This window comes from Pseudorca crassidens, chromosome X (assembly GCF_039906515.1).
Source record: "Pseudorca crassidens isolate mPseCra1 chromosome X, mPseCra1.hap1, whole genome shotgun sequence".
In the NCBI taxonomy this organism is placed as follows: Eukaryota; Metazoa; Chordata; class Mammalia; order Artiodactyla; family Delphinidae; genus Pseudorca; species Pseudorca crassidens.
The window spans coordinates 16969764-16990266 of record NC_090317.1 but is presented as its reverse complement, the minus strand read 5'-3'; the positions used below and the strand labels follow the sequence as shown (position 1 = coordinate 16990266).

General features: G+C 39.5%; 1 protein-coding gene and 1 pseudogene across 1 annotated transcript in view; one reads left to right on the top strand and one right to left on the bottom strand.

The window, feature by feature from the left end:
• Window positions 1–1813: 1813 nt before the first annotated feature.
• Window positions 1814–20503, top strand: part of PABIR3 (PABIR family member 3) — a 58227-nt gene continuing 39537 nt past the window's right edge. The window contains exons 1-3 of the mRNA XM_067722852.1: window positions 1814–2318; window positions 8244–8322; window positions 20011–20067. Coding sequence (XP_067578953.1) covers window positions 2209–2318; window positions 8244–8322; window positions 20011–20067 — 246 coding nt within the window. The 5' untranslated portion in view covers window positions 1814–2208. The remainder of the gene's footprint in view (window positions 2319–8243; window positions 8323–20010; window positions 20068–20503) is intronic.
• LOC137216792 (annexin A2-like) lies at window positions 16609–17852 on the bottom strand (annotated as a pseudogene).

The window sequence follows — 20503 nt, the reverse complement described above, 5'->3', positions numbered from 1 at the left end:
GAGCTACCTGTTCTCTGATGTACTCCATATTTATCTCTTATTCAAACAGTTTGGTTTTGACCCTCTGTTCTGTATTTAACCATTGCCTTCTGCAGTCACCCTGACTTTACTAAGCTTTAGCTGCCATCTTTCATAAACTTTCCAGCTTACCCTGGGAACTTCAGCAGTGGCTTTCAGGAATCTTGGTACCAGCCCAGATTCTACTGCTACCTAGTTATGTGCCATTAATCTCTCTGGAATTTTATCAACTATAAAATAGAAATGATTTACTTACTTTACAGGATAGCTGTGAAGGACAGGTTATTTAAACCTGTATTTATTCATAAAATAATCTAATAAGTATTTGTCGAGTACTTATGGGTATAAAAATAGTATCCAGAGAAATATCCAGAGGCGCCTGGTCTGTCTTTTCACTTAAATAGAAGGGCAGAGGAATCTTGGCTTTGCCACTTAGTAGTTGTAATTTGAGTAACCCCTCCCGGCTTTGGTTTCCTCCTTTGAAAAATGGGCATTGTGATGGCGCCTAACTCACAGAGTTACTGTAAGCATTAAATGCGATCACATATTTCAAGTGCTTAGGACAGTACCTGGCACATAATAAGTGCCCCCCAAATGGTAGCTATTGTTAACCTGTCATATCAGGAATGGAGACTCCAAATCGTCCTCATGTCTGGGGTTTAGGTAACCTAATTCTGCCCAATATAACTACACTTTTCTTAGTCTATTCTCAGAATGAATGAAGAATGATTATGATACTTCATGTTATACATGAACTTGTCATGAACTGTCTCAAGATAATCCCATTATTTTAAATTCACCACTGATTAGCTGAGCAAGGTTAATGATTGAACCAATTGAGATAAGTATGTGAAAACATTTTTTTAAAACTGTAAAGTGCTATACCACCTTATGACTATTTTAATAACTCCCATTTCACTCGTTTCACTTGCCTTCTCTCCCAGTTCTCTATATGGTTCCTAAAATGTGTGGTTTTTCAAAATTATTAGCATGGAGTTAAGATTTCACTACTCAGTGTGGCTCATTAACTGGTGGTGAAAAATTCTAAAAGAGCAGTTCTTAGAATGTTTCGAGCCATGATAGCATTGTTAAATGGAAACACTGGGATGTATACTAAATTCTGAGATATTTGCTTTAAGAAAATAAGCCTCCCTGCTTTAACCCCAATTTTTTTCTTAGATGAATAGCTTCGAGCAGCTAGGTTTTATTCATTGTAAAAATATACTGTATGATTATGGTAAAACACACACACACGGAAAACAATGATTTGTTTGTGCGATTGGTTCAATTGTGTTAGCGCCTTACCAGGACCCTTTGGGAGTGGGTGGTCTCTAAGCACTTAAAAGTGTCCCCGCCCACACCCCCAGGCTTCAGTGTTTTTTTAATTGCAAAGGTGTAGGGTGTCTTAACAGGATGGAAAAATTCGTCCTGGGAGATTACAAGCTTGTTGGCCTCAGTCATAAGGGGACACTGGGCTAACCAAAACTGAGAAAACAGGGTATTAGACTTAAGGCAGAAAGGATGGCGCTCCCATACACCTTATTCCATTCTTTCTTTCCTAAATAATGGTTAACGAAACCACGCCAGGGTTAACACAGGAGCGGAAGAACAACCAAGGTGAGTCTGCACTAGGGAGAGCGAAGGGAGAACCGGGTTTGGGGGGGAAAGGCAGCTCCCTCACTGCCTGTGCGCCCCCAGCAAGAATGACACAGGCGCCTGCGATAATGCTCATTGCTTGCGTGGTAAACAGGCGTCAGCGGGCCGGACCCAGAACGCATGCGCGGAGGGGCGGTGCCCAAATGATTATCCAGGGCTGCAGGTTGTAGATTTTGTTTTGGCCGGAGAGGCTTACCCGGGGTTGCCTTGGCTGAGAGAAATAAAGGAGAAGGATTCACGGATTAAGATAAATTCCTCATTTTCATTACAGGCTTGGAGGTGGAGGATCTCAGTGTTGGTGCCCCGAGCTTGGGAGTTAGGCGGGTCGGAGCCAGTCCTGCCCCACTTTGTGCCCACCGGTGTTGGGGATGGTAGGGCTGCAAAAGTGAGCACGCACTCGTCTAAGAGCTTCCTCCTTTCTTCTCTTTCCCCCCTTTTTCCTCTCTCCCTACATCAGCTCCTCACTTTGACTTGTGCTTATATGAACGGGAGCCAGAAAACCTTGAGAGCTCCAAACTAAGCTTCGGCACGGACATGGCACAGGAGAAAATGGAACTAGGCTTGGAGGTGCTGCCGAGTTCAACCACCACAGAAGACAACACTCTGAGAAGATCCAACAGCGTCCCTTTGATCAGTGGGCTTGGGTGAGCAGGACTGAGATACTGGAGGAGGCAAGCGGGGGCGGTGGAGGGTGGCAAGAGCTGCAAAAAAGTGACTTCCAATAGCATTCCCACCCCTTTATTCATCGAGGTTCTGCGGGTATCTCCGGTGTTCCTGGTGTCCGGAAGATCCCACCCTCAGTCTGGGGGTGGGGGGAGGTGGGGCGGGCTGACCGGAGGGCGAGCTCACACAGGAACCTGAACGTCCTCTTCTGACAGTTCATCGCGACCGGAAAGCAGCAACCATTTGGTTTGGAGCACGACTTTTTCTAGCTTCACCCCATCTCTTACCCGCTCTTGAAGAAACTGTGCACTCCCCACCCTCGCCTCCAGATCTTCTGTAATGACTGATTTTTGTCATTCTCTCCGCTGCTTTGTCACTTCTGACCTTCACCTTCAGCACAGTTGGAATGGAACTAGTTGTCAAGCAAATAAGCTTGGGCCTTTTTTACACCTAGCTTTTATTGAACAAAAAGTTTAGGTATCACCGAAAATTGATCTCCTAAATTTTGCATTCTCAATGGCCAATATTGCCCCTAGTTAGTTCTTGGTGGGTGAAAAATTTTTTCTCGTATGTATAAAGCACAGGTATACATACAGCACATAGACTGATATGCAGTATATTTGTGCTTTTTAAATGGTGTGGGGATTTTCGAGGAGGAGTTGGGGGGAGGAAATGTCTAAAAGGCTCTTTAGAGCTCTGCTGATGAAAAAAGATTTAAAAGATTTAACTCACTGATGGTTAACTGTATTTCCTGCACATATCCAAAGATCTGGCATGACTTAAGCTTATTATTTCTTAAAATAGAATTTTAAAGTGAGATCTTGGATCTCACATCCCAGTATCATAAGGTTTTCTCAGTATTGTAAAAATGTCTGGAAAATGCATTCACTGTTACAAGGGAACTCAAGAGACCAGATCTATCTTCCTTGTTTAATGTATGGGGAAACAGGCCCATGAATCTCCAAAATGTCAGTCAGTAGTAGAGCCAGTACTAGGAAGCTGTGTCTCCAAACTCCTAGGCTAGTGCTTTGTCCACTACTAATCAATATCTAAGTTGATTAACTAAACAGATGCAGCTTTCTGGTTATTTGAGTTAAGGGAGAATATGCTGTAACAAAATGAAAAGCAAACTAAGTGACCAGAAAATAATACATTACCTTTTTAAACAGGCAGATAGAAAAATAAAGGGTGGAGGCAGCTCTGCATGTTGTACTGAGAACAAGAATATTCTATAAATTCAGGATTCTACTCTAAATCCTGTTGTGTGAATAAATGAGCTGTTATGGACACACTCTGCTAGTAGAAGAAAACACTTGAGAATGTTCATTTTATTGAAAGGCTTTATGAAATGAAGAACAATTTGCGAATACGTAGATGACAGAGGATATATATTTGAAGGAACGTGTGGATCCTGTTTAATATATTAAGTGCTGGGGCGGGGGGAGGTGGGTGACCAGGCCCCTTTTCCCGATCCTCAAAGTCCTGGAAGCAAAGAGTGATCCCAGTTATCCCTTCATACTTTGCTTTGTTCTGCAAAGGATGTGAAATTTTTGCTTTTATCATCTTAGAGCGTGGTTACAGTGTTGAATTCCATGGCTTAAGATCCTGATGCAGGAAGTGAATTTTGTACAGAAAGTTTAGGGGCAGTTGCATATTTATCTAGTAGGAGTTAACCCACAAAGCAGACCAAGTCCAGGGACTCTTGTCTGTCAAAAAGAAGTAGCACAGGAATGGTATATCACATGCCCGAGGTCATGTAATCAACAAGAAAAAATTTAGAGTAGAATTACACTGAGCCTTAGTTGAATTCATTTCCCCCCAGTTCTTTGCAGTTGCATATGTCCACTGCTCACTTTTCCACTTTCCTTAAGGTGGGCCTCTAATACTCATTGCCTGGCCTCTATCACAGCTCACTAAATATTGTTGCACTTGTTTCAAGCAATTTTCCAATTTTGCTTGATGTTTCCTGTATATAAAGACTTTCAGTCTCTCTTGCAGCAGAATTTGCAGAATTTGTTCTTTAAATGTCAACTCTTTACTACAAGTATCACTTTTTTTTTTTTTTCCTGTACACGGGCCTCTCACTGTTGTGGCCTCTCCCGTTGCGGAGCACAGGCTCCGGACGCGCAGGCCCAGCGGCCATGGCTCACGGGCCCAGCCGCTCCGCGGCACGTGGGATCTTCCCAGACCGGGGCACGAACCTGTGTCCCCTGCATCGGCAGGCGGACTCTCAAACACTGCGCCACCAGGGAAGCCCACAAGTATCACTATTTTTTAAGAAGTTCCTGCATAGTTTTGTGTTCATCTTGTATTAATAAAAATACCAATGTCAAAAGTTTTAAACCTCTTGGTTCTTTATACTCTTTAGCCCCTCTAGTTGGCTGACTTCGATACCGGTGTCAGTGACTTTATTTAAAGGTAGTATTTTTTTTCTTCTACTTCTCTGGCCCTTATTAGAATTAGACATTAAATTCGCGGATTTCTGCCAGTGCCTTCCCCCTTTAAATACTGCTAGCCTGACCCTGCATTTAAACTGTTACTGCCTCAGTTTTGTTTGAAAGGTAAACTACTGCCTGGGGGCCAAATTGAGCCTGCTGATTGGTTTTGTAAATAAAGTTTTATTGGAACACAGCCACACCCATTTGTTTACTTATTGTCCTTGGGCCACTTTCCCACTACACTGGCAGAGTTGAGTAGTTGCAACAAGACTGTATGGCCCACCAAACCCAAAACATTTACTGTCCGGCCCTTTACAGAAAAAGTTTGCCAACTATTGGGTTTATTAAACTTGTGCAAACCTGGAAGAAGAATAGTGGCCATGAAGAGTGATTGCTTTGGGAATATAACTGGCATAAATATACTGTAGTTTAGACAGAGCTGCTTACTGATCACTTAAACATTATCTAGTTATATTAATTTCACTTTTTCCAAATTGTAAGTAGCACTTAATTCTAGATATCACCTAGGATTTTATGAATTCATGTTGAGTGACTCATATCAGTTGAAATATATGCTGCCTCAATGATTTTTTTTCAGTTATAGTCTTATTAAATAAAATTGGCAGATGAAAATTTAGGGGAGAATATAATTGTCAGCCTTAAGAATTAGCCCGGGTGGGGGGAGAGATAAATTGGAAGATTGGGGTTGACATATACACACCACTATATATAAAATAGATAACTAATAAGGACGTACTGTGTAGCACAGGGAACTCTACTCAATACTCTGTAATGGCCTATATGGGAAAAGAATCTAAAGAGTGGGTATATGTATATGTATAACTGATACACTTTGCTGTACATGTGAAACTAACACAACACTGTAAATCAACTATACCCCAATAAAAATTTTTAAAAAAAGAATTACCCACACACACAAAAGACCGTGGAAATATGTAACCCATTAGTTTCCCTCCAACTTCCTAGCAGTGACTGCTAAAATATATTCCTGTTCTCATAGGGGAAAATGACTGGGAAAGGAAGTAAAAATTAGACCTGTACGTATATCCTCTCAAAAAATATTGAGTTACTGCCTGTTATATGCAAGTTACTATTCTGCAAAGATGTATATCTAGGCTCAATAAGATTTTTTTTAATGTATTTATTTTTGGCTGTGTTGGGTCTTCGTTGCTGTGTGCAGGCTTTCTCTAGTTGTGGCCAGCGGGAGCTACTCTTCGTTGCGGTGTGCGGGCTTCTCATTGCGGTGTCTTCTCTTGTTGCGGAGCACAGGCTCTAGGTGTGTGGGCTTCAGTAGTGGCATGTGGGCTCAGTAGTTGTGGCTCGCGGGTTTAGTTGCTCTGTAGTATGTGGGATCTCTCCGGACCAGGGCTCGAACCCGTGTCCCCTGCATCAGCAGGCGGATTCTTAACCACTGTGCCACCAGGGAACCTCTCAATAAGCTTTTAATAGGGAAAATAAATACTCAAAAGACTTCAACGTATGGTAGAATGACATGTGCTTAGGGAAAGAAAGTGCTAGGGTAATTAAGAGAAGGGAGTGAGAAGTGACAGCAGAATTGGTGAGGGATACAGGAAAGATTCTTGGACAGGTGGCATTTAAGATGGGCCCTAACAGATTGACAGGATGCAGACGGGAAGAAAGGGGGCCAGATAGCTGGACAGCATTCCAACGACACGGAACAGGCTTGGAAGTAGGAAAGCATAGGTGTATTCCAGAATGCTGGTCAACTCTGTCTGGATCTCTGGCTCCCAAATGTTCATCTGCTGACCAGTGCTGATCCTAGGGGACATTTTACCAATCCATGATTTTAAAAAGTTACAGCATACTTTCCTGGGCAGGACTGTATTTTACTCAGATTGTTAGTCTTGCTTTATTATTATTATTTTTAATAATAGCCCTGCTTTTTTTAAATAACAAAATATCCTTTTATAAATGAAATGATGGTGTTGATAGTTGGTGAGATTTTTAAAGAATGACCTTACTTGGCAAGAGAAAATGGTAGCAACTGTATGTTTGTGCCAAGATTTTGTTTTGAAATTTTCCCAGTCTATGAAATCCAAAAGTCTGTGGAGCTAAATTGTGGAAGGCTTTGAAAGTTATAGGAAAGAATGTAACTGAATTCAGCAGGCGATGAAGAGAGTCATTGAAAGTTGTGAGCAGGAGAGCAAGCTGATTGCAGTAGGGAAAGAACAGAGGTGAGCCGACCAATTAGACTATTGCAGAGTCAGTGGAAAAGTAAAAATGCTTTGAATTGGTTTTTGGCAAGGAGCCTGGAAAGAATAAGATGGACGTGAGAGATCACAGAGGTAAAACCTAAAAGACCTGGCACCTGATTGGATATAGGTGGCAGAAAAGAACATGTTAAAGATGTTTTCTTATTATCACTGGGGAAACCTGGATGAAAGGTACATGAGAACTCTCTATATTCTTTTTGCAATTTCTTGTCTTAAACAGTTTCCAAATAAAACGTTATAACAACACACGACTATATTTAAAATAGGTAACCAACAAAGACCTACTACTGTAAAGCACAGGGAACTCTGCTCAGTATTCTGTAATAACCTAAATGGGAAAAGAATTTGAAAAAGAATATATATACACACACACATATGTATAACTGAATCACTTTGTTGTACACCTGAAACTAACGCAACATTGTAAATCAACTATAGTCCAATATAAAATAATTTTTTTAAGTTATAACAAAAACAAAACATAAAAAGGAAAAGAGGACTTCTTCAGGGTCCCAACCTCAAATCAGGCTGCGGCCCGCCAGGTGAGCACCTTCAAAGCTGGGCAAACAAGGACCATCTTCAGCATGCAGCAGCTGCTCAGCTTCAGTACGTTGTTGCCATGGGGGAATGTGGCCCAGTGTGGCAAAATCTTGCAAATTTTCAGTAGAATCCAGAAATCTGCAATCTGGATTCTTTATGTGAAATCTCCATAGTTGTTCCAAGTGTGCACAACTAATTCAAAAACATTTTTAACACTGAGTAGGCCAAATGAAACATATCTGAAAATCTCAGTTCTGTCAACCCCTGCTACTGGCTATCCCTCTCATTCATGTGAAAGTTTGGGAGTCGATAGGGAGTTGGTACTAGCACGTAATAGCTTCAGTCATAGATTTAAATTGGTTACAAGTTTACACAGAAAATGATGTCTCTCCAAGGCCACAATAAATTATATTTATTCTTGGTAGCATGATTAGAGGTAACGTGGCATGCTTGAGAATTCCTTACCTTACATGGACAGTTGTTTAGGTTCAGCCAACCAAGACTTTGTGTGTGTGTGTGTGTGTGTGTGTTCTACTTCCTACATCTGCACAGCTGTCTCCACAAAGAAGCCATTTACATCAATGGCATTGTTGTTTAAGGATTTGAAATCTTATTTCTTTAAAAAATGTTTGTAATGGATTTTAAATGACAAATGTTTTCCTTTTCTTCTTAGTGGCAATACACCGGTGTTCCAATCTGACACATTAAGAACTCGAAGAAACAGTACATCGTGTATGGCACAGCACTGTCTGGTAAGAAAATGCTTATAGACTTGCACTATTGGTCTTAGTCAGTGGTTCTCAAACTTGAGTGTGCACCTGGAAAACTTGTTAGAACAGACTACTGGCCCTCAACCCCAGAGTTTCTGATTCAGGAGGTCTCAGGCAGGGCCTGAGAATTTGCATCTCTAACAAGTTCCCACTTTGAGAAACATTGCTCTAAACATTACTGAAGGAAAAATAAACACATTGGCTGCAGTTATGATTGGTACAGCTGCTGCAGCTGCAGCAGAATTAACTTTTAAATCCCACATGGATTTAACATTGAGATTTGCTTTTATATATAAAACCATCTGGCTTTCAATTTTTAAAAGAACATTCTAATTTTGAGCGGAAAACTTGCAGGCTCTCCTAAGGGTAGTTTTCAGGCTTATAGTTGGACTTTATCTCGCATTTATCTTGAATCGAAAATATAGTTTGTTTTTCATGGTGTTATAATGCAATCTCTAAATTAGAACTCATCTACAAATTATCCTGTAAACATAGGAAATACGCTTGTACATCAGTAAGCCAAAGTGAATAAATGATTCACTCTATGAATCATTTTATTGAGGTGAAATTCATACAGCACATAGTTAACTATTTTAAAGTATACAATTCAGGGGCATTTGGTGCTTTCACAATGTTGTTCAAACACCACCTCTCTCTTGTTTCAAAAAGCACACATCCTTGTCTTGTTCCTGATCATAAGTGGAAAGCTTTCAGTCTTTCATCATTGAGTATGATATTAGCTATAGGTTTGGGTAAATGCACTTCATCGTGTTAGGGAAATTCCTTTCCACTCCTGCTTGCTGAGTATTTTTATCATGAAAGGGTGTTGAATTGTTTCAAATGCTTTTTCTGCATCTATTGAGATGATCATTTGTTTTTTCCTCTCTATTCTGTTAATATGAATTACTACTTTGATTTTCTTATGTTGAGCCACCTTTGAATTCCTGGGATAGACCCCACTTGGTCTTGGGGTATAATCCTTTTAATGTACTATTAGATTTGGTTTGTTATTATTTTGTTGAGGAGTTTTCCACCTGTATTCATAAGGGATATTGGGCCGTAGTTTTCTCTTCTTGTAGTATCTTTGCTGGCTTTGGTACCAGGGTAATGCTGATCTCATAGAATGTGTTAGGAAATGTTCCTCCTCTTATATTTTTGGCAGAGTTTTATTAGGATTGGTGTTGATTCTTTAAATGTTTGGTAGAATTCACCAGGGAAGCCATCTGGCCCTAGACTTTTCTTTATTGGGAGGTTGTGGAAACAGATTCTATCTCTTTACTTGTTTACAGGTCTTTTGAGATTTTATAGTTCCTCTTGAGTTAGTTTGGTAATTTGTGTGTTTTTAGAAATTTGTCCATTTTGTCTAGATTATCTGAGAAAATTGTTGATATACAGTTATTCATAGATTTCTCTTATATGATTTAATATGATGGAAGCTATAGAACATATTTTAATGAAATGTTATAGCTTGGAACCTATTTTAAAATATTGCCTCCTAATCTTAAAACTGGACATTTTCATCTTTATAAAATGATATTCAGTATTATTCCCACAGATGTACTAATAGTATATTGGGAAAAAAATAGAACTGTTCATTAAACAAATCTTTCTTCCTCTACCCACCCGCTCATTTACTCCTTCATTCAACATTTACTGAGCACTTGCTTGTCTATCAAAGCCCTCTATACAAGATCAGCTCAGTGCTTTGTGACCACCCAGAGGGGTGGGATAGGGAGGGTGAGAGGGAGGGAGATGCAAGAGGGAAGAGATATGGGAACATATGTATATGTATAACTGATTCACTTTGTTATAAAGCAGAAACTAACACACCATTGTAAAGCAATTATACTCCAATAAAGATGTTAAAAATAAAAAGCCCTCCATACCTATCCAGTCTTCTTTTCTACTCAGCCAAGTCAACAAATATTTTTAGGAACCTACTATGTATTAAGCCCTGATCTACTTGCCAGGGAGATCTAACCTAGTTTGAGGGATTTAGAGAGGAAATGACATACTAGTTGAGATCTTACTGCTGTGTAGGTGTTCGCTAGTTTGGGATATTGGTTACAGGAACAGACAATATTCCAGGTTAAAAAAATGGCATGTTAGAAGGCCTAGAGTGTGGTGTGTAGAGAACAGAGTGTGTAGAGAATTTGAAAGAAGTACATTCTAGCTAGAGTGGAAGATGAAGCGGTGAGAAGTGAGGTTGAAGATATAAACTAGTGCAAAATCTTGTGGGGCTCTCCAAGTCATTTTAAAGATTTTGCACTTTGGGAATTCCCTGGTGGTCCAATAGTTAGGACTCGGCACTTTCACTGCCGGGGCCCCGGGTTCAATCCCTGGTCAGGAAACTAAGATCCCACAAGCCACACAGTGTGGCCAAAAAAAAAAAAAAAAGATTCTGCCCTTTATCCTAAGGTCAGTGGAAAGCCGTTAAAGAATTCTAAGTCTGTGATTGACCTGATCAAATTTGCATTTTTGTTTTTTAAGTTAATTAATTAATTAACTTACTTATTTTTGGCTGTGTTGGGTCTTCGTTGCTTCGCATGGGCTTTCTCTAGTTGTGGCGAGTGGGGGCTACTCTTCATTGTGGTGCGCGGGCTTCTCATTGTGGTGGCTTCTCTTGTTGCAGAGCATGGGCTCTAGGCGCACAGGCTTCAGTAGTTGTGGCACGCGGGCTCAGTATTTGTGGCACGTGGGCTTAGCTGCTCCGCGGCATGTGGGATCTTCCTGGACCAGGGCTCAAACCCGTGTCCCCTGCATTGGCAGGCGGATTCTTAACAACTGTGCCACCAGGGAAGTCCCAAATTTGCATTTTTAAAAGATTACCCTGGCTGCAGAGGGGGAAAGTATTGATAGATTGGAAGAGGACAAAAGTAGATACAAGAAGCTCAGATAGGCAACTGCAGTAACCCTGGCAAACAGCTGATAGTAACTTGGACTAATGTGATGGCGGTGGGCATGGAGAACGGTGGCAGATGCGTGAGATACTTGAAAGGTAGAATCAATTGGTGATAAATTCGATGGAGAGGGGGAAACAGTGGAGGCAAAGATGACTACTAGCTCTCTGGCTTGGGCAACTGATGGGATAGTGGTACCACAGAAGAAGGGAACATTGGAAGAAGCGTGGATTTAGAAGGGAAGATGAGTTTAGTTTTGGACATGTTAAGTTTGAGGTTCTCAGATCTTTAAGTGGAGATGTTATGTATACTAGTTTGAAGCTCGGGATAGAGATCTGGGCTAGAGATACATTTAGGACTCATCAATAGATTATTATTTAAAGCTATGGGAATGAATGAAATGACCTATGGAGAGAGTATACAAGGAGAAGAGAAGAGGCTATAGGAAAAAGCTTTAAAAATCACCAGATTTAAAAATCAATCTCAGAAGAGACCCCACAAAAGAAGACTACGATGGAATGGTCAGAGAGGTGGGAGGAGGCTCAGAAGAGAGTATCATGTTAAGTGGTGAAACATGATAAAGACTGAAAGGTGTCCTTCTGAGTTACCAAAATGGAGCTTATTAATGAACTTGAAAGTTCAGTGGAGAAAAGAGTAGGATGAGAAGCCAGACTGGATTGGGTTAAATAATGACTGAGAGGAAAGGACCTATAAATGGCACCATACATATGAGCTTGATTATTTGGGGGGGGCAGATAACCCTTTCTATGCCTTAATTTCCTCATCTGTAAAATGGGAATGTAATAGTATCTGCCTCATAAGTTTGTTGTGATTATATTAATCGGTGTAAAGCACTCAGCACAGCACTGGTACATACTAAATGCTCAATAAATGTGTTTCTGCTAGTAATAGTACATACGTAGAGAAACTATGTACCTGACATTTTTTAAAATGCATAATTTTCCTTAGGATTTCTAGGCTCTTAATTCCCGTAAGGTTCAGCTTAATATCATGCATATTTAAAATAAACCATCTTGTACAATGGATTGGGTTTGGCAGAACTGAAGTCATTTTAACTTATTTGATGATGGGAATTTCAAGGCTTATTGGTTTAGCTTGCTGTAACAGCATTATGCATATGCTTTTATTTTGTTCCAAATATCACCTCATTATAATTATAAGACATATGGAGGTACATAGTTGCCTTAAGTATAGATAGGCTGAGTTATCTAGGAAAATGACATAGTAAGTAGAATGTTTGGGGCAGAAGTAACAAAATTCAGTTAGAAGTGACTTAAACAATAAGGGACATTTATTATCTCAAACAACAAGAAGTCTTATGAAAGGAGGTTCCAGGGCTGGTTAATTCAGTGGCTCAGGGATGTCATCAGAGACCCAGGTTCCTTCCTTCTTTCTACTCTACCATCCTGAGCAGCCTCACTAACCTTTGTACCTAGTAATTAGACCCAGGGTTCAGAATCACATGTATAGCATGATCTTCTATATGTTTACAGATGTCGAGAAGGATATGTGTCAATCTATTATTAGTAGTTATCTCTGGAGCATGGAATTATAGGAAGAATTTCACTTCCACCTTATGCATTTCTATACTATTTGAATGTTTTTCACAAAGCATCAACAATAGAGGTGTTTTCATTTCTAGCGGATATACCACATTGCAAAATAGAAACATCCCTGTTGAAAAAATATTGTTTTGAAAATCCAGTCGTCCCTTGGTATTGGCAGGGGATTGGTTCTAGGACCCGCGGATGATACCAAAATCCGAGTATGCTCCAGTCCCATAGCCCACCCTCCATATCCAAGGGTTTGATTCCTCAGATTCAACCAGCCACAGATTGTGTATTAAATTTGCAGTCTGTGGTTGTTTTAACCCATGGATGGGAACCCTCAGATACAAATGGCCAACTGTATATTTATTGAAAAAAAATCCAGGTGTAAGTGGACTCGTGCAGTTCAAACCCATGTTGTTCAAGGGTCAACTGTACTTGAAAAGTGTTATTGAATGATATCATTAACCATAAGTTTAAGGATCCTATCCCATACTAGACTGTGCTTAAAATTGGTACTGCAGGAATCTAGAGTATTCAAATTCCCAGAGACAGAAAGTGGAATGGTGGTGGCGGTGTTGGTTTAATGGGTATAGAGTTTCAGTTCTGCAAGATGAAAAGGATTCTTTTCATTGGTTACATAACAACATGAATGTACTTATTTAACACTACTGAACTGTACACTTAAAAATGGTTAAGATGGTAAATTTGATGTTTATGTATATTTTACCGCAGTTAAAACAATTTTAACTGAGGTTGCTTTTAATGTATTAAAATGTAGGTAGAACAGTGTTTTAGAAAAAATTGCGGTGATAGAGGGCATTGAAGAATCACGGGTGCCATTTAACACGCAAATAGAGATGTATATTTACAAACCTTGTAAAAATCTGCTATCTCACAATTATTTTCTAATTAGGCTCGAATGTTTTCTTCACCACTATCAGGAAATCACCCCACCCCGCTTCTGATGAGCAGAAACCCGAGGCCCTCTTCTGGCTATGGAGACTATGCCTTCCCCCCGATTTACCCCTTTGCTGTATCCCCTGAGACCTCCGAGGTTGGCATGCCTGTTTCCCCACTCTTCTGCTTGGAATTCTCTTCCTGGAACCTCTGTTAAACTTGGTGCAGCCTTGTCTTTTCTCCAGGAAAAGTATCTCATCCTCCTGTCAGAAACGGTTGTACTTTACTTGAGCAATTTGTCCGTTTTAATTTTATGGCTACCAATATTTACCTGATTAGGTTTTGCTTTACACGTTGGCAACTATGAACTCTAAATCCAATCTATGGCCCACCCAGTAGTGAGTGTGTAATACATTCCTTGCCCTGCATTATGTTCTGTCCTTCTAGCCTACATTCAATTCATGTTCAGTATCTTCGTAAGCCACCTTAAATCATTTTGGGAACTCGGGAGAGACATTCCTAAACATAGCATACAACCCTTGTTCAGAATTTTCTAAGTGCTTTATCTCTAGTAACTACAGTAGGAAATGGGTTAAAAATAGCAAACCTAGGAAAGTTAAACATTGTTTTTAAAAAATTTAATGTCTTTACAATATTAGTTTTCTGTGGTCTCTCTTAAATGGAACTAAGCACGACCTTTCCTCCTATCTTAATTCCTTCACTAGAGATAACACTTGGGAATCAGCTTCACCCAGCACCCTCCCAACCCCCCACTCCCACTCCTACCCTCCCTGCCCTGTGACATCATTCCTTGATGCTGGTACTGTTGCTTCCTCCCAAGGACTTTTTTTCCCTAAAGTGTGAGAGAATGGCACAATGGGAAATTTACACCAAAGATACCAGTGAGGTTTATTGACATCTCAGGAAACTAGTTCTATTTTAAAACCTTGTTTCATGTAGAAAAATTATCTGAGGTCATTCCGTTGCATATACCACGTACAGTACTTAATCTTTGGGAGAATTCTCTTCCAGATGCCTTTTCTACAATTAATTTTCTACGTTATTACTAAAAGAACCAACCAAGTCCCATAAATGATCCATATTTTGTCCAGTTTAAAAGCTTTACTGTGGCTTATACTTCTATAGCTCAAGTTCAAATCCTACCTTCCCCAGACATTTCACACTATATCCTTGCAGATGTCATCAACTTCAGTCAGGCAATCTTCTCAGGATTTCCTGGATAAAGTTTTCCAGTAGGAAATTCTGAGCCGTTGCCTGAAACTAAACTGGTTCCTTCCCATCTCTTAGATATCAATTAAAAATAATCTCTTCCAGGAAGTCTTTCATAATTAGTTTAGAACAGTTTGCCACACCATACAATTCTCTTCTTTTGGCTTTTTAAAAAATAACAATCATTTATAAAACAGCTAAAGTACCATATTTTTCTGTATGTAGGGTGTATGTATATATTTAAGTTGAGGTTAACATGTCCTTTCAATTAGATTATAAATCTTATAAACCTTAGTGTTGCACATTCTATATTGTGAACTTTCTGGGCATTTGAATGAGGATGATATGAGCATCAGTAGTATGAATTAAACTTGTTAAAATTCTGCTTGTTCAAAGATATGTGTGTGGATATATATTGGATTGGCCAAGAAGTTCGTTCGGGTTTTTCTATAACATGGTCCTAAAATCCGAACGAACTTTTTGGCCAACCCAATGTATTTGAACTTTTTAAAGGTAAACCTAAATTTTTCAGATTTGGTGCATGTTGCCGCACAACTTCTCAATGATCAATGCTAATAGACGGGCACATTGGGGGGGAATATCCAAAACTGTGGATAAATCACAATATTTTCTACTTGCTTTGGAAAATAGATTATTTTTTACAGTATGCCTTAAGAATGGGCATACATTTTTTTTTAATTAGCAATAATATCTAATGTTGGAGAAGTACAGGGAAATCAATATTTTCATACACTGCTGGAAAGTGAATTTGTATAAGCTTTCTGTAGGGCAGGTCAGCAATGCATATCAACAGCCTTGTGACCCAGAAATTCCAACTCTATGAATTTATCCTAAAGAATTCACTAAGGATGTGTGCAAAGATTAGTTTAAAGGTTATCATAGCATTATTTATAAAAAGCAAGCAAAAAATGTGGCAACAGTATGAATGTCCAGCAACAGGGAACAGATTTAATGAATGAGCCTTCCTTATCTGTGTTTGAGTCCCAGTTCTAGCAATTATCAGCTGTATGACCGAGCAAGTTGCTTAATTTCTCTGGCCATCAGTTTTCTAATCTTTAAAATGGGGACAATAATAATGTCAATTTTTCTACATGAAGCAAGGTATTAAAATAGAACTAGTTTCCTGAGATGTCAATAAACCTCACTGGTATCTTTGGTGTAAATTTCCCATTGTGCCATTCTGTCATGGGGTTGTTGGGAGAATTGAGTGAGATAAGACACGTCTGGCACGTAAATAGGTGCTTCTTATTATTATGGTACTTCTATATGGTATAATTTTCAGCCTTTAAAAATGATGTTGCAGGTGAATTTTAACATGGAAAGATACTTGGAATGGATTTTGAGTTTGTTTTGTTTCTAAAGTAAAAATTCAATTTATTCATCTGTTTACCATACAGTACAAGAGAGGCAAAGTGTTTCACATCATAGATTTCACTTCCAACTCCTTGGAATGTTCATTTCTTTGGCTAAAAGGAGAAACTTGCTGGGAAAGTCAGGCAATGCTTAGGCAAGGTGATGGATGGGTACAAGGGGGCTGCTAATTGCAAACTGAGTTTCTAGAACTGTCACCTGGAATCATAGGAGCCCCACTTCTGGACACTTGTGCCATCTCAGGCATCACCCCCATCACCCAGGCACAGCGACGCTTACTAGTGGTTACCCTTGCTGTCCTCCTGGATGTGGCAGTGCCCGCCATACTTTCTCTTGAATTCAGACCTAATTTTCAATGTGTCCCCTTCCTTCACTGCAGAAGACCATGATTCGAATCAGGACCGTATCGTGAGTCCACTTGCCCTTCATGGAGTTGTACAGTCAGTCAGCAAAATACAGGGACTTCTTGTTCTGAATACACTTGAACAGGTTCAGGAAAACATTTTGCCGGTCTCCTTTGCCCTCCTTCTTGATCATAAGGGCTATTGCTGTTGTACCTTTCAAATACTTTCTGGAGGTGACACACACTTCTCTGTCATGATGCCGATCCACTTGGAAACATCAGTTCCTTTGCTCTTCATTCCAGCATTATAGAGATCTCAAGTATGTTGGGCCAGTCAGTTCATAGTCAATGACAGATCCGTCCTCTGTTCTTCTACCCTTTGCGAGGGCAGCTATCAGCTTGCAGAAGTCATCAGATGTGTCAGAAGCAATGTCCTGGGTCTTCCTGGTAGTCCAGTGGTTAAAAATCCACCTTCCAATGCAGGGGACATGGGTTCAATCCCTGGTCAGGGAACGAAGGTCCCACATGCCACAGGGCAACTGAGCCCACACACCTCAACTTAGAGAGCCCATGTGCCACAAGTAGAGAGAAGCCAGCTCGCTGCAATGAAAGATCCTGCATGCCGCAACTAAGACCTGACACAGCCAAAAATAATAAATAAATAAATAAATATTTAAAAAAAGAAAAAGAAACAATGTCCTTCTCCAGATCAATCTTGTACATTTCCTTGTAGACTGTTAATTTCCTGCAGCCCCTGGTTGGTCCCTGAGCAGGTGATTTCAATGAGAGAGTCTTCATCTGTCACCAGCCCCTTCATGGAGGAGGCTTTCAACTTGGAATCCTCGTACTGAGTGGGTGTTTTCAGAAGGCCCCAAATCACCTTCTCCAGGTGGCTGGACAAGTCTGACTTCAGTGCTGATGCAAGTTCCTTTTTGGTCCTTCTCTGATAGGCAAAAGTAATATTCTGTCTCTGTTCATTGCTACAGTTGGTCAAAATGTTGACGATGGTGACCTCATCCACACCTTTAGTCTTGATGGCCGTTTCAATGTTCATAGCGTCCCGCTCAGCATCCCAGTTGGTGTATGCTTTGACTGACCTGTCTACATTGGGGGTGGATAGTAGTCAGTGGTCAGGTGGATAGTGTCAAACTTGCACAGAATTCTGTGAACAGTAGACATTTTGATAGAAGCTGGACCAGGAGCTGAGAGCTGCAAGTGGCCCCAGATGTGGAGCTGGAATGTGTTATCGAAAAAACCCAAACACTCAAACTGCAAAATAGTATCTGGAAAAATAAACACTGAAATATTTACTGTGGTCACCTCTGGAGAGTGGATGATGCTTTTTTCCCCCATTAATTATGTTTTATACTGAGCATGTATTGATTGCTTTAATGAGAAAGAAAGTGAGTCAATTTCTGCTGAAAAAATTAAAGATCAGGATGAATAGGTGGAGCACAGAGGATTTTCAGGGCAGGGAAACTGCTCAGTATGATACTGTAACAATGGATTTGTGTTATTATACATTTGTCCAAACCCATAGGATGTATAACACCAAGAGTGAACTCTAATATGAGCTGTGAACTTTGGTTGATGATGTGTCAATGTCATTGAACCTTGGCTGTTTCCTCCATCTTCTAGCAAATGATTAGAAAAAAAAACTGATTTCAACACTTTCTTCAGAAAAATATAATTGGCGAGGTAATATCTCCTTTAAAAGTCATATGATAAATTTTAAAACGTAATAAAAATTCAGACTATCTGCTTCATAAGAATATTTATTTGGCCAACACGCTCCTCTCACTGCCTTTCTTGACCACCACCCATCTATAGTTTCAGCTAGAACCCTCAGGCCAACCTTTAGCTCTTTCTACTTTCTTATCATTTCTCCAATCTGCCTCCTTGTCTTCATCCCTCCCTTTTTCGGTCAAACCCTTGTCATCTTTTACCTGGCCCGTGACCCTGCTTCTAGTGCCTCTTCCCTCCACCCTCAATTTGTTTTGCATATGCTGCTAGGGTTGCCTTTCTAAAATAGATATGATCTTCTTGTCTAAAATACCTTTGAGGTTTAAGACCTCAGAGGGCCCTATGCTTTAGGTTTCCTATTAGGCTCAAAGGCTAAAGTACAAAAACAACAACCTGGTTTCAGCCGAATTTCCCCCAAGTTTGCTTCTTGCCATTCACTATCATGTGCCAAGTTTCAGTCACCCTGAATCTCTCTGTTCCCCAAACATGGCTCTCTGCCTGAGCATCTCTTCCCCACTCCCTGAAACAGCCTCCCTCCTCTTTTCTATCTAATGAATTCCTGCCCTCTTCTGTGATGCCGTCTCGAAGACCCCGGGCAGAATCATATTCTCTGTCCTTTGAATTCCTACAAATCCTAACTTGTTCTGGCACTTACCTGTGGCCTAGTTTTCCCTACCTGGACTTTGAATTTCTCAAGGACAGGAAAATGTCTTATTTGTCTTTGGATCCTCAGGGCCTAGCACAGTGCTTTAGCATATATTAGGTGCTCATTAAATATGTTTTAATACACAATTCAATGTGATCTTCAGATATAATGTGAACATAATTTATGGTAAATTCATTATCTAGCATTTCAAGAACGAACCAGGCTACAGATAGAATCGATAAATGAATTCTAAAGATAATTTTCAAACCTTATTTTCACACAGCTTTAAATCTCTGCATTCTTTCATTTCCCTCTTGTATGGGTCTTCATAAGCGTTGAGAAAAGACCAAAAAGGAGAAAATAGTCCTGCAAAAGAGAAAGGGCCTAGACAGCAAGTACCTGACCAAGCAAGAGTAAAATGTGTTGAACTCCTTGAACATGATTGCCTTACTCATTCCTTATTATGAAAGTTTAGTTTCCCCAGCTAGATTCCAAGATATTTGGAATAATTTTGTTTGTTTCTTTTATATGCTTATTAAGTTAGCTGCTGATTTAATGACTGTTTCAGTTTTTTCTGGATAATGCCTATCACTAAGCTTTAATAATGAGCTAAAAATGGCAAGGAAAAATGAGGTGATTTTAAGATCTTAGTGCTCTGGGAAGGGACAGCTAGAGATAAACAAAATGTTCTATTGATGTTCTGCCCCGTATTTATGTTAACAATTATTTTGTTCTGTTATGGTATATATAGACTTTCAAGTAATATAATTTTCAGGCAAGATTCAATTGGATTTTTAATTTTAAAAAACTTTAAATTTAATTAATGCTGTTGCTAGCATGCATTAGGCATTCAAGAAATACTTTAAGCCATTCAACATTGACTTAATTAATGTTTAGAAATAATCAGAAACATTAAAGGAAACTTGACTTTTATATTTTAAATTTCAGTTTGTGCCACCTTCTCCCATTCAGGCTTCCACCAGTCACCTTCATCAAATCAAACAGGTAAGAAGAAGTTTTGAGAAACTGACAGCTGTTCATTAAAAAAAGTAAATTTTATTTTTCTTTTAAACAATACCTGTGGTTCAGTAATTCTAAGTGAGGTCACATGTGATTAAGTTTTTAATTCCAGGAATGGTTTCTCTAAAAAAAAAAAAAAAAAAAGAAAAAAGAATCCAAAACAACTAAGGAGCCCTCTATTTATTTGGGTTATTAACTGTCTTAATAGACTGATAGTTTCCCGAAATACTGCATACTCTTTTACCTTGAATCTAATTTCTTTCAGGGATCTCAAAGAAGATGATGAATGCTATATATGAAAATTAATTTTCAGGTTCATAATAGCCATAGTTATCATGGTTTTCTTAAATTCCCAGATGAAGAATTTTTTTGACACATAAAACCGTCTTTATGCTATCATTTTGTGTTCACTTCTCAGTGA